At 48.8% G+C, this 12,404-nt stretch overlaps 2 protein-coding genes across 16 annotated transcripts in view; both read right to left on the reverse strand.

Moving 5' to 3' along the window:
• Positions 1-328: 328 nt before the first annotated feature.
• On the reverse strand, positions 329-2,664 carry LOC131132281 (uncharacterized). Its single transcript, XM_058077775.1, has 2 exons — positions 2,208-2,664; positions 329-1,857 (listed from the first exon to the last, which is right to left on the reverse strand). The coding sequence occupies exons 1-2, from the start codon at positions 2,212-2,214 to the stop codon at positions 1,226-1,228; spliced, it is 639 nt and encodes a 212-aa protein (XP_057933758.1). The 5' UTR covers positions 2,215-2,664; the 3' UTR covers positions 329-1,225.
• Positions 2,665-3,832: 1,168 nt separating this feature from the next.
• ksr1a (kinase suppressor of ras 1a) overlaps positions 3,833-12,404 on the reverse strand; it is a 30,054-nt gene continuing 21,482 nt past the window's right edge. For 12 of the 15 annotated variants that reach the window (XM_058077766.1, XM_058077760.1, XM_058077759.1 and 9 more), the window contains 16 exons: positions 11,797-11,866; positions 11,065-11,148; positions 10,925-10,986; positions 10,749-10,858; positions 10,086-10,254; positions 9,814-9,855; positions 9,551-9,599; positions 9,400-9,484; positions 8,512-8,808; positions 8,244-8,440; positions 8,079-8,175; positions 7,242-7,375; positions 7,040-7,171; positions 6,827-6,962; positions 6,620-6,753; positions 3,833-4,837 (listed from right to left, as the gene is read on the reverse strand). In XM_058077766.1, the coding sequence (XP_057933749.1) occupies positions 4,831-4,837; positions 6,620-6,753; positions 6,827-6,962; positions 7,040-7,171; positions 7,242-7,375; positions 8,079-8,175; positions 8,244-8,440; positions 8,512-8,808; positions 9,400-9,484; positions 9,551-9,599; positions 9,814-9,855; positions 10,086-10,254; positions 10,749-10,858; positions 10,925-10,986; positions 11,065-11,148; positions 11,797-11,866 (1,805 nt within the window). In that variant the 3' untranslated portion in view covers positions 3,833-4,830. The remainder of the gene's footprint in view (positions 4,838-6,619; positions 6,754-6,826; positions 6,963-7,039; positions 7,172-7,241; positions 7,376-8,078; positions 8,176-8,243; positions 8,441-8,511; positions 8,809-9,399; positions 9,485-9,550; positions 9,600-9,813; positions 9,856-10,085; positions 10,255-10,748; positions 10,859-10,924; positions 10,987-11,064; positions 11,149-11,796; positions 11,867-12,404) is intronic. The other 3 variants (XM_058077772.1, XM_058077774.1, XM_058077773.1) reach the window with 3 other exon arrangements.

The raw sequence follows: 12,404 nt of genomic DNA on the forward strand, positions 1-12,404 counted from the left end.
CATCCCTCCATCAATCCATCCATCCATCATCCCTCCATCAATCAATCAATCCATCCAGCATCCCTCCATCATCCCTTTATCAATCCATCCAGCATCCCTCCATCAATCCCTACATCATCCCTTTATCAATCCATCCATCATCCCTCCATCAATCCATCCATCATCTCTTCATCAATCAATCCATCCAGCATCCCTCCATCAATCCCTCCATCATCCCTTTATCAATCCATCCATCATCCCTCCATCAATCAATCAATCAATCCATCCAGCATCCCTCCATCTATCCCTCCATCATCCCTTTATCAATCCATCCATCATCCCTCCATCAATCCATCCATCATCCCTCCATCAATCAATCCATCCATCAATCAATCCATCCATCATCCCTTCATCGATCCATCAACCCTCCATCAATCAATCCATCCATCATCCCTCCATCAATCAATCCATCCATCATCCCTCCATCAATCAATCCATCCATCATCCCTCCATCAATCCATCCATCAATCCATCCACCCTCCATCAATCTATCCATCATCCCTCCATCAATCCATCCATCCATCATCCCTCCATCAATCCATCATCCACCATCCATCCATCCACCCACACACGTAATGCACAGTAATGTATGGTGATACAGGGTGATATACAGTAATGTATGGTGATATACAGTAATGTATGGTGATATACAGTAATGTATGGTGATGCTTACTTTCACCCCATCACCCTTCTCGCTGATAGGTCAGGGCAGTATTGCACCAACAACCCTAACCCTAACACAGAGCTTGGTGAGAAAAGTTTTTGCATTTTTACATCTTAGTGAAATATTATATTTCTAATTGGCTTTTATAAAATGAAGGGTGTGTCCTTGCAGCTGTTAAAAACATAAAATCAATAAGGATGAAGGTTGCATGCTACACTGTAGTAAACCTACACATCATTTTGCCATATGACAAATTTGCTTAGCCATTTGAAAGCAATCACGGTATTGTGATATTCTTTGGGGATCATTGAAAGTACATGGAAGGTATTCCAGCGTGAGAAAGCGTAGACAGGCAGGCAAACACGCTAGAGATTGCTTGCTAACGTTTATTTACCAAAGTGGCAAGCCATTGGTAATAAAAGGTCGGTGCCAAAGCTCGCTATTATCATGTTGATAAGCTTTACGTTTACTCATCAAGCCAAGGCTGCCTGGCAGCACTAAAAGGTCGGATGGTTTCCGCATCTAGAATGTTGCCTCTGTGCCATGGGGGGAGGGGGCATCTGAGGTGTTTTCCTCCACTCTTTGCTGCTTTGGAAGCGCTGACTCATCAACTGCAGCTGTCTCTTCGGCATCCTTCTGCTTCTCTTCTCCCTTTTCTTCATTCTCTTGCACCTCCTCCCTTTCTGCTCGGGGTCTCGTGTCCCCTCCCTCCAAGAGGCCCAAAAGCATGCCGATCTCTTTGCCGTCCGTCTCCAAGTGAGTTTTGTTCCCAGCGGCCGATGGGGTGCAGCTGAGGGACCTGGTGGCCAGCATGTTGATGCGTCTGCTCATCTGGCAGACTTTGCAGGTCAGCATCAAAGTGGAAAGCAGCAGGAGGGCACAAACGAGGGCCAGGCCCCCCGCCAGCATCAAGAGGGGGAGACACTCCTTCCTGTCCAGCATGCCGACCGGTGCGGCAGTGCCGCTGGCAGCAGAGGTCAGATGAAGCGGCAGGTGAGAGGCGGCAGGCGAGGATGTTGGGACTGCAGACGCGACGCGGTCAGATGCCTTTTCTCCTTGGGTGGAGGCTGGCAAACTAAAGGAGCTGTTCTGAGCTCCGCACAGCAGCGCTCGGAGGATCATCACGCTGACGACGGCGGGGCCCATCATGCTTGCTGAAAACAGTTCCAAGCGGTTAGCTAAGTAGGTCACCAAATACTAGCATAGCACATTTAACCCCTTGAAAAGCATGGCGATCAGCCAGATGGAAGCAAGCACTCTCGTGGAACAAAATGAAAACATGACGCACACGACGACTAAAAACCTCAAGTCCAGATGCCCTCAGAACTTACAAAACCGTGTAAAAAGATCAATAAGTTGATGGGAAATAGTGACAAATAAAACCAAGAGAAACTAATAACGCTAATAACAGTTGTGATAATTGGACCCCACGGGCTACTCAGGCCTTCAAGGTCAAACAGAGAGCAAAAAACAGAGGACAGGTGCCAAAAGCAGAGATACTTACATTGCATGTGATTTATTCGGATACGACAAGCGTTTATTTTTCTTTTGTTAATGATCCAAAGAGGAGGTGAACGACGTCTCTCACTTATGCTCAAATTTCACGGATGCTGAAAAAACCAACAGCATGCAAAACCTCTCTCACTCTCGCTCTCACTTCTCCTTTTGGGCTGGCATCAAGAAAAGGAAGTCTGGTCTTTGGTTTTTTACTGAGGACATCTGTGGAGACCTGCGATGCTGGAACATGATACGATCATCATGAGGTATGATACTATCATCATGAGGTATGATACTATCATGAGGTATGATACTATCATCATGAGTTATGATACTATCATCATGAGGTATGATACTATCACCATGAGGTATGATACTATCACCATGAGGTATGATACTATCATCATGAGGTATGATACTATCATCATGAGGTGTACTATTACCATGAGGTATGATACTATCATCATGAGGTATGATACTATCATCATGAGGTGTACTATCATCATGAGGTATGATACCATCATGAGGTATGATACTATCATCATGAGGTATACCATCATGAGGTGTACTATCATCATGAGGTATGATACTATCATGAGTTATGATACTATCATGAGGTATGATACTATCATCATAAGGTATGATTCTATCATGAGGTATGATATCATCATGAGGTATACTATCATGAGGTGTACTATCATCATGAGGTATGATACTATCATGAGGTATGATACTATCATGATGAGGTATGATACCATTATGAGGTATGATACCATCATGATGAGGTATGATACGATCATGATGAGGTATGATACTATCATGAGGTGTACTATCATCATGAGGTATGATACTATCATCATGAGGTATGATACTATTATCATGAGGTGTACTATTATCATGAGGAATGATACCATCATCATGAGGCATGAGGAGTACTATCATCATGAGGTATGATACTATCATTAGGTATGATACCAACATCATGAGGTATGATACTATCATCATGAGGTGTACTATCATCATGAGATATGATACTATCATTATGTAATATTGCATGACGCTAAATATTAGGGGTGTGAATCTCAGCACTGAGGAAGATTCGATACACATCTCGATGCACTGGCAGCGATCTGATACATGGAATTTTCTGGCGATACGATTCACCCTCTTCACGATGCGATACGATACAATAATCATTTAATGCGAGAGGAAGTGAAAGGAGAACCTGGAGTGGTGGAGCGAACTAGCAATGAGAGGCCAGCATGATGAGCGTTTCGTGGCGTGGCGGGTCCAGGAGCCTCACTGATGGAGGCCTGCCACATGGAGAAAGCGTCCAGTCTCAGCGAGGTCATGTGATCTAGCCCCGCCCCCTTGCCCCCACAGAAGGAATCCATCCGTCCGCCTTGTCTGCCGAGTGCTTTGCTTTCCCTGGCAGCAGCCGGGACACGTGATTGATTGACAGGACCGGGCTGCTGGAAGGTGAAAGACGAGGACTTTCCAACGCTTGAAAGTCCAGTGCGAGAGCATCTGTCTTTGGACCGCCCACTTCCATGCTGGGGGATCCTTGATCCTTGTGTTGCCTCCAGGTGGAAGTTGGTCACTTGACTCCGACTTAATAACCACACGGCGCTGCGTGGTCACATGACAAGTCATTTTATTCTCTTCCATGGATGAAAACACAACTTGCGTGTCGACAACAGTCTTCACATGCAATACAAAAATATGGATTTTGACAACATAAAAAACATTGAAAAAGGGGGAGCCTTTTTACATGAGAAAAATAGAAATATGTACACATATATATATATATATATATATATATATATTAATATATATATATATATATATATATATATCTGTAGCGGTCCTGGCGGACGCTTCCAAAAAAAGGTAGTGATGCCTTTGACATAGAAAATGTTTGTAGAAATATTGCTGTACACCAAACCGAGTATTTACACTATTTAACGCAAATACGCTAAAACGCACGCCCGCGTGGACCCCACCCTCACTGACCCCACCACAGGTGACCTTGGACTGACCTTCCTCACCTGTCTGTTTTCATGAGGTTGATGACATTCCACCTCAACCTCCGAAATCAGTCAAGTAAGTGGATTCCTCAAATGACCCCCCTCCCCATACAATAATTGGTTAAATTACTGTGATTGACTACATTAACCCCCCCAAAATAAAGAAAGTAATCAATCAACAGCAGATTCAACAAAAATCACCAAAAATCGAATCAATCAATTCATGAATCAATCCACAACACATGGAAATAAAACGTAATGCTGCGTACTGTCATGTTGTTTGCTGGGTAGGCTCCAGTACTGCAGTATCCTACAGAGTAGGATCCAGTACTACAGTACTACAGGTCCCCACCGTAACACTGCAGCACGCAGGTGCTGAGCACAGAACGCGTCATTCAAAAGCCTCAAAGTCCAGAGCACAACAGAAAAGGAGAAAGAAAACACAAGATGCAGAAGTGCAGCCTGCTGATGCTCTGCATGGGACAGAAGACAGAGAGGAAGTGGAAGCAGAGTATCTGAGGCGATGCTCTGAACACTCCTGAGGGTGTTAAGGACCGGGGAGCATGCAAGGCAGACCCGGGCCGTGTTGCATTAGCTTTGCCGCTACAACCTGCAGGCGAGACGAGACAAGACAAGAGAGCACAAGAAGCCACGGTTAGTCAGTTAGTCCATCTGCTCCAAGCACACGCTGAAGGGAAAGATCGACGTTTACTTCTTCTGCTAGCAAACATTTCAACTCCTTTGCAAGCGGAAAAAAGTGCTTGCATCCCAGTCAGGATCCACTTCCATTAAGGCGAGCCCATAAAGGGGAAGCAAATGCAGGAAGATTTCATTGGTGAGACTTAACAGCAAACAGCTGGACAAGCAACCTCTGTTTGCACCAACCCCACAGCATCCTTACGTCCCCCCCATGGCGTCCATGTGTCCCCCACAGTGTCCATGTGGTCCCCCATGGCGTTCACATGCGTCCCCCATAGCATCCATGTGTCCCCCACAGTGTCCACGTGCGTCCCCCATAGCGTCCATGTGTTCCCCCCATAGCATCCATGTGCAACCCCACAGTGTCCATGTGCCCCCCCCCATGGCATCCACGTGAATCCCCCATAGTGTCCATGTGTCCCCCCCATAGCATCCATGTGTCCCCCACAGTGTCCACGTGCGTCCCCCATAGCATCCATGTGCCCCCCACAGTGTCCATGTGCCCCCCCGTGGCGTCCATGTGCCCCCCCCAAAGCATCCATGCGCACCCCACAGTGTCTATGTGGGCCCCCCATAGCGTCCACATGCATCCCCCATAGCGCCCATGTGACCCCCCATAGCGTCCATGTGTCCCCCATGGAGTTCACATGCGTCCCCCACAGTGTCCACGTGCGTTCCCCATAGCATCCATGTGCCCCCCACAGTGTCCATGTGCGTTCCCCATAGCACCCATGTGCCCCCCACAGTGTCCATGTGGGCCCCCCATAGCGTCCACGTCTCTCCCATAGCATCCATGTGTCCCCCCATGGCGTCCACATGCATCCCCCATAGCGTCCACATGCCTCCTCCCCCATAGCGCCCATGTGGCCCCCGATAGCGCCCATGTGGCCCCCCATAGCGTCCACGTGTCCCCCCATGGCGTCCACATGCATCCCCATGGCGTCCATGTGTCCCCCCATGGCGTCCACATGCATGCCCCATAGCGTCCATGTGACACCCCCCATAGTGTCCATGTGCCGCCATCACAGTATCCATGTGGCCCCCCCAACAGCATCCATTCACCCCCCACAGTGTATTTCTAGTGGTGGTCTTATACTTGGGATGCAGAGCTTCACGTGGTTGAGGAGTGGTGGTATCTGGGCACAATATTTGGTGGCCTTCTGAGGTTTTCCTCCAATACAGGGGAGATCGTCAAGAAGGGCCATCAGAGACAGTCGTTGTTGAGGAAGCCGAGTTCCTTTGGAGTGACCAAAAAGTCTTGCTGATCTTCTACCACGCTTTTATGAGTTTACACTCTTAATATTTTGTCTTTATCCTCGACTGTTCTTTTTTCCAGTTTCCTGTAGAAAGTGCAGCGGGCCAAACAGCCGCCGTGAGGCGTATTACAGCATATAGCATCATGACGATAAGCGGCATAGAAAACGGAGGGATGGATGCTGGACTGTCAGAGACTTCCAATAAGATGATGAAATAAACGGATTTGAGATGGAGCTTTATACATGCAAGCCAACAAGTCAGAGCAGAGCTTTTCTTCCCATCCCTCACACATGCCGGTGACCCGGAGAGAGACACTTCACTTGCTCTATCTGCAGTGTTGTGACGTGAAGAGAGGACAAGCTAAGCGTGTGAATAAAAAGGCCCAAGGTGACGCGTCCACGTGGTTGACCCCGCCCATGGGCTGGGAGATACCTACTCTGCAGACTTCCAGAAGTGTCCGGGATGAGAGAGCCTGCGGTTGAGTTTGGGTAGCTTTTCCAGCATGTCAGCCAGCTGCGTGAAGGTGGGCCGCTCTCGTAAGTCGTACGCCCAGCAGGCCGAGAGGATCTCCTGAGACGAGAGACGGGGCAGAGCGTCAGCACGGCCGACAAAGCACCCGAGACATTTGACGTGTTGCACTCACAGTCACCTCCTTCCCCAGGCTGATCTCTGCCAGGATCTTTTTGATACCTTCTCCGCTCCCGACCTGCCAGATGGTTGCTTCCACGTGCTGGTTGGTGATTGGCCAGTCCCTCGCTTGGAGCTCGTACCAAATGGTGCTGGGAAACGAGAGGGGGAGGAGCTAAAGCAGGCGCGGGACAGGCGGTCTGGCGTCGGTGCACGGAACTGAACCTACCCAAAGGCATACACGTCCGCGGCGGTGGAGAAAGGGAGGCGGTCCTCGTTGTTGCCGGGGCTCATTTTGCGCACAATTTCAGGTGCCAAGTAACAAACCCAGCCATGCGGAAGTTTCAGTTTATTCTCCCGCCTGGAAACAGTTTAGAAAAACGGACAGGAAAAGCTGCACACAGAAACGTCAATCACACCCGAGTCCTTACCTCCCTTCCTGAACAACTCCAGAGATGCCGAAAAGCCCGAAATCTGTGATCACCACTTTGTTGGTATCGTGAAAAACGTTCTTTGACTTCAAGTCTTTGTGGACGATGCCTTTGGCGTGCAGATATCCCATTCCCTGAGTGAGACACACATTCCCAGCTGCATCACGGTTCCCCCCCTGGAGTCTGATCTTATGTTTCAACTAGATGCCGTGTGTGCGGGGGAGATGAGCTAAAATGGGAAGTACATCTCCTCGAAACTATTTAGCGACTAAGGACTGAACCAGCAACCATCTACAGCCCACCTGGGTGGTGCCATCCTGAGAGTACGTGGAATTATTCATTCATTCATTCATTTTCTACCGCTTATCCTCACGAGGGTCGCATGGGTTGCTGGAGCCTATCCCAGCTGTCTTGGGGCGAGAGGCGGGGTACACCCTGGACTGGTGGCCAGCCAATCACAGGGCATATATAGACAAACAACCATTCACACTCACATTCATACCTATGGACAATTTGGAGTGGCCTATTAACCTAGCATGTTTTTGGAATGTGGGATCCGGAAAAACCCAAGAAAACCCACACATGCATGGGGAGAACATGCAAACTCCACACAGAGATGGCCGAGGGTGGGATTGAACTCGGGTCTCCTAGCTGTGAGGTCTGCGCGCTAATCACTCGCCGCTGTGCAGCCTACGTGGAAATATGCAAAGCCTCCAATAACTTTCATCAGTAGGGGGCAGCATTTCATCTCATTTCTACCAGTGTGTACTTGAGCATGTGTACTTGACCACAAATGACTGTGAATAATACTTCCTGACCACAGAGAGTAAAAAATACCTTGACAATTTCCTGAGCAATCTGTCTGGTCTTGTTGATGTCCAGCGTGTTCTTGCTATCCCTCACCACGGAATAGAGCGTCCTGCCTTTACAGAAGCTGTGAGCAGACACAAGCAGGCGTATGAGCGGTGTGAAGGTCTCGTGGCGACCTTCATGAGTACTCACCTGGTGATAATGGCTAGGTGGGGCGGGGCCATGCAGGCCCCCATGAAGAGCACCACGTTTTCGTGCCTCGTCTGCCTGTAGTTCATCACTTCCTTCTTAAAGAGCTTCAGGTGGTCCTGGTTGTTCCCGTCGATCTCCAGGAGTCGGATGGCCACCTCGCCATGCCACCGACCTTTGTGCACCTTGCCCCAGCGGCCCTGGGGGAGCAAAGCCAAGTTGAAACCGTGGTGGCGTCTGAGCGCGTGCGGCTGCGGCTGCGCGTCCTTACCTTCCCTATGAGTTCTCCCAGGTCCAGCTGCTCGAAGGGGATGTCCCACTCCTGCAGGTAGACGCTGGTCTGGCTGGCTTTACGGGAGATGGGGACCTTCCACTGGTTGCCCCGAGAGCAGGGCAGGTCCTCCAGCTGGTCGCCTTCACACTCACCGTCAGACCCTGTGTTCATCCGCATCTCCTCGCCGTCCTCATCCTCCTCGCCGTCATCGCAGTTCTCCTCCTCCTCTTCATCCTCATTGTACTCCTCAAGGTCAGGGTCTTCGTCTTCAACCTCAATGTCCTCCTCTTCTTCCTAGAGGCGGAATGGACTACTGTCTCATGACCAAATACCATCGACAACCAAAGATAAAGGTGGCAGGAAAAGGATGGTGTTCTCGATTTCAACTCCATGCATGGTTTGCTTTTTCTTTGGCTTTTTGGTGACCAAGGCCACATGGCAGCCTATCAGGGAACAGGGAGCTGATTTTGATTGGACCCAGGAAGGGACCAGGTGATTGAGACGTAGGAAGTAGAATGACAACATCTCGAGAAACATACTGCAATCCACTGATACCACTTCCACTAGACTACGCTCTTCCGTACGCTAGCAGCCCCACCTCCACCCACCCAGATTGAGAGAGAGAGACTGGATGTGGGCTCACTCCGTGCATGCCGTTGTTCTGTGGAAGAAAGGTGAATGCGATGCCCAGAGTGAACCCTCTTCCTGCACATGGCAATATATTGATTATCACTTCATGAATGATTGATTTATCATCATCGCGGGCCCACTGCCCACCAATCAATCTTGACCTTGGGCCAGCCTAGTTCCCGGTTCCCTTCCATGCACGTGTTCTGGCCTTCCAAGATGCATTCATGAGTCTAAAACGGTTTCGGGATGTCATACCTCCTCATCCTCATCTTCATCTTCAACCAGCTCGTCGTGTATGTCGTCCGTCGACGGCTCAACCTCACCACTGCCATGCAGAGAGCTTCCATGAGAGAAATGGCAACTAAGAACGGGGTTAAAATGCGTAAAACGGGAATAATGGCCTTACACAGCGTCTTGGAGAACATCAGCTTGCAAAGTAGCGGGGCTGGAAACGTCTGTGGAGAAATGGGCAACTTCAGGAGGAGCATTAACATTGAAGTCAACACGTGATGTGATCATGCAGGTTTCCACTACCGCCAGCAGATGGCGCTACAGCACTAGCAGCATCATGCATGAAGACATGCTGCTAACTCCAGAGAGGAAAGGGCCTGCAGAGGGCCTGCAGGGTGATGGCATGCTAACAATGCAGTGTGACATGTCGGGACTCACCAGGGAAGATAAACTGCTGTCTATGCTGAAAGTAGCAGGCAGCTTTTGTTTCAAAAAAAGAATAGGACAGGCCAGCAAGCATGGCAGAGGGAAGGGAGAGAGGCTCTCGGTTAGAGGCGTTACTTGAAAGAAAAAAATGTGTAGAAGGCATCATCAGTATTATTTCCACAAACAGCAGGAGTAGATTATTTACAACAGGAGGAGAACAATCAGTAGACTCCATGCCAGCGTGCACGTGGACTTCCAATGTCACATGTTCCGGTGAGACCCACCTGGGAAGTTGAAGCGACTGTCCCGATGGCCTTTGGGTGAGGGGTTGGGCGGCGGCGTGGCGCTGGGGGGATTGCTCTGCTGGAAGGGTGCCGGCGAGGAGGGCGTGGATGAGGTCGTGGAGGACGGATTGCTGCTGGAGTCCAGCTGGTTCAGCACAGGGGGGTGATCCTGGGTGGCAGGCGACACTTGACTCAGCTAAGACGTCACACTCTCGTAACGGGAAAAAATAGTAACACAATAGCTATGTTTGTTGGTTAGCTAATGTTAGCCATCGCTGAAAATCAAGCATTATTACAACAAGTCAGCGAGTCTGACAACAGTGACTCAGACAACAAGTCAGTCTGAGTCACTGGTAAGTAAGTTCAGCGAGTTCCCGATCACTGAGCGCATTAAAGGATTCATCCTTGCAATCCAACAGCGCCCTCTTGTGGAAATAATTCCTGATGCAACGCTTGTTAGACTGAGTTGAACCAAAAGTGAGTCTTTCTCAGTGCAAGAAGGTGGAGATTTCACACCCAAGCAAAGAGACGTGGACCGGGTCAGACACGGAGGACATCTGTCCCACAGCGTTGTGAAGTTTCACACATCCAAACGCTAAGAGTCTAGTCTGGCCCCTCAGCACCCCCTCCACGGGGGCAATACCAACTGCTGCTGCTGTTTACCTTTTTGGTAATGGCCTTGGGTAGCGTGCCAAACTGCGGTGCTTCGGGCGGCCGGTCTACCGGGTTGTTTATGTCGGACGGCACAGACTCCGTCCTGCGAATTTTGGCAACTGCAACAGAAGATAGAGACGTGATTGCCGTTGCGCTTCGCTCACCGACTGAACAGAAAAACTTACTTGGAAGAAAGGAGATCCTACAGGACGGGGCTTCCTTGGTGCATTTGTTGTGGCACTTTAATCTGCAGGCAAATAAACCAGCGATGACTCAACCTCATCTCTACGGGTTTCCCTCATCAGTGTCGAAGCGCTCCACTCACCGACAATGTTTGCACTTTACCCCAAACATCATGTTCTTCTGGCACACCTGACATGTCTGAGACAGCCATGACTTGGTGGAGAACCTGCAATCACACAGATCGACTCTTCTTACTGCTATGTGCTTTAGATCACATGCACGGATCTACATTAGATCGACTCCTCTTACAGCTATGTCATTTAGATCACATAATTTCTATTTAGATCACTCCTAATGGCATTACATGGGGCATTGATGGGGGGTTCAGATCAGGGATGCCGTCTATTGTCTATCATCTACTGTTATCTACTGTTGCCTGCTTGTTAAGCCCCTTGAGGCTTTTTTTGTGATTAAGGGCTATATAAACTTGACTTGACATACACGGACCTCCGTTAGATCGACTCCTCTTACAGCTATGTCCTTTAGATCACATAATTTCCATTTAGATCACTCTTAATGGCATTACATGGGGCATTGATGGAGGGTTCATATCAGGGATGTCGTCTATTTTTTGTGATTAATGGCTATATAAATAAACTTGACTTGACTTGACATACACGGATCTCCATTAGATTGACTCCTCTTACAGCTGTGTCCTTTAGATCAGTGATTCTTAACCATAAAAAGTTTTGCACCAGTTGGCCGCGAGGGCCGTGGGACTGTGTAACAGGTTATCAATTGAATACACCGGAGGTAGGCTAGCCGCTATGCTATCTTTGTGATGATCACATTTTCTCATGTCATAACAGCTCACCTGTGAGTGACAGCCAGGCCAATGTCCCGCCTCACTGCCTGGGGAGAGCTACGCCGCACGGGTAGGTGATCTGGGTTGAGAAAGTACTTTCATGAAAAATTACTTCCAGGTGGGAAGTGTGATTCCATGAAGACATGGGCATAGAAATACAATAGTACAAGTATTGTGTTGTAGTAAGAATGAGAAAAAAGAGAGAATGGGAATGGGAGTGGCCATGAAAATGAAGTAAATCCGTAAATCCGTCTCTATTGCCACATGCCAACCTACCAATTGCATCATCTCACGATGTGCATGACCAACCAATCCAGTTCTAGATTATTGACATAACAAAAGACAGCTTGTGTTGTAGTTTAGATTGTTTAGATTGGATGCTTTTCCTCCCAGAATGCTCTAATAGGCTTCTTGGAGCCTTGGAGACTGGATGTGTCAGGAAGTCATGTGCAAGAATGATGAGGATCGCCGTGTGGCTTATTTTACACAGCAGTGTTGTTTCGTGGGACATCTGACACCCTTTACACACTCGCACACCCTGCTGATGACACCAATTACGTCTAGCTTGGACGTTAGCCACTGGCTAACTAAATACACACAATGAAGTTTTACTGTTA

The sequence above is a fragment of the Doryrhamphus excisus genome, chromosome 7 (genome assembly GCF_030265055.1).
Source record: "Doryrhamphus excisus isolate RoL2022-K1 chromosome 7, RoL_Dexc_1.0, whole genome shotgun sequence".
Lineage (NCBI taxonomy): Eukaryota > Metazoa > Chordata > Actinopteri > Syngnathiformes > Syngnathidae > Doryrhamphus > Doryrhamphus excisus.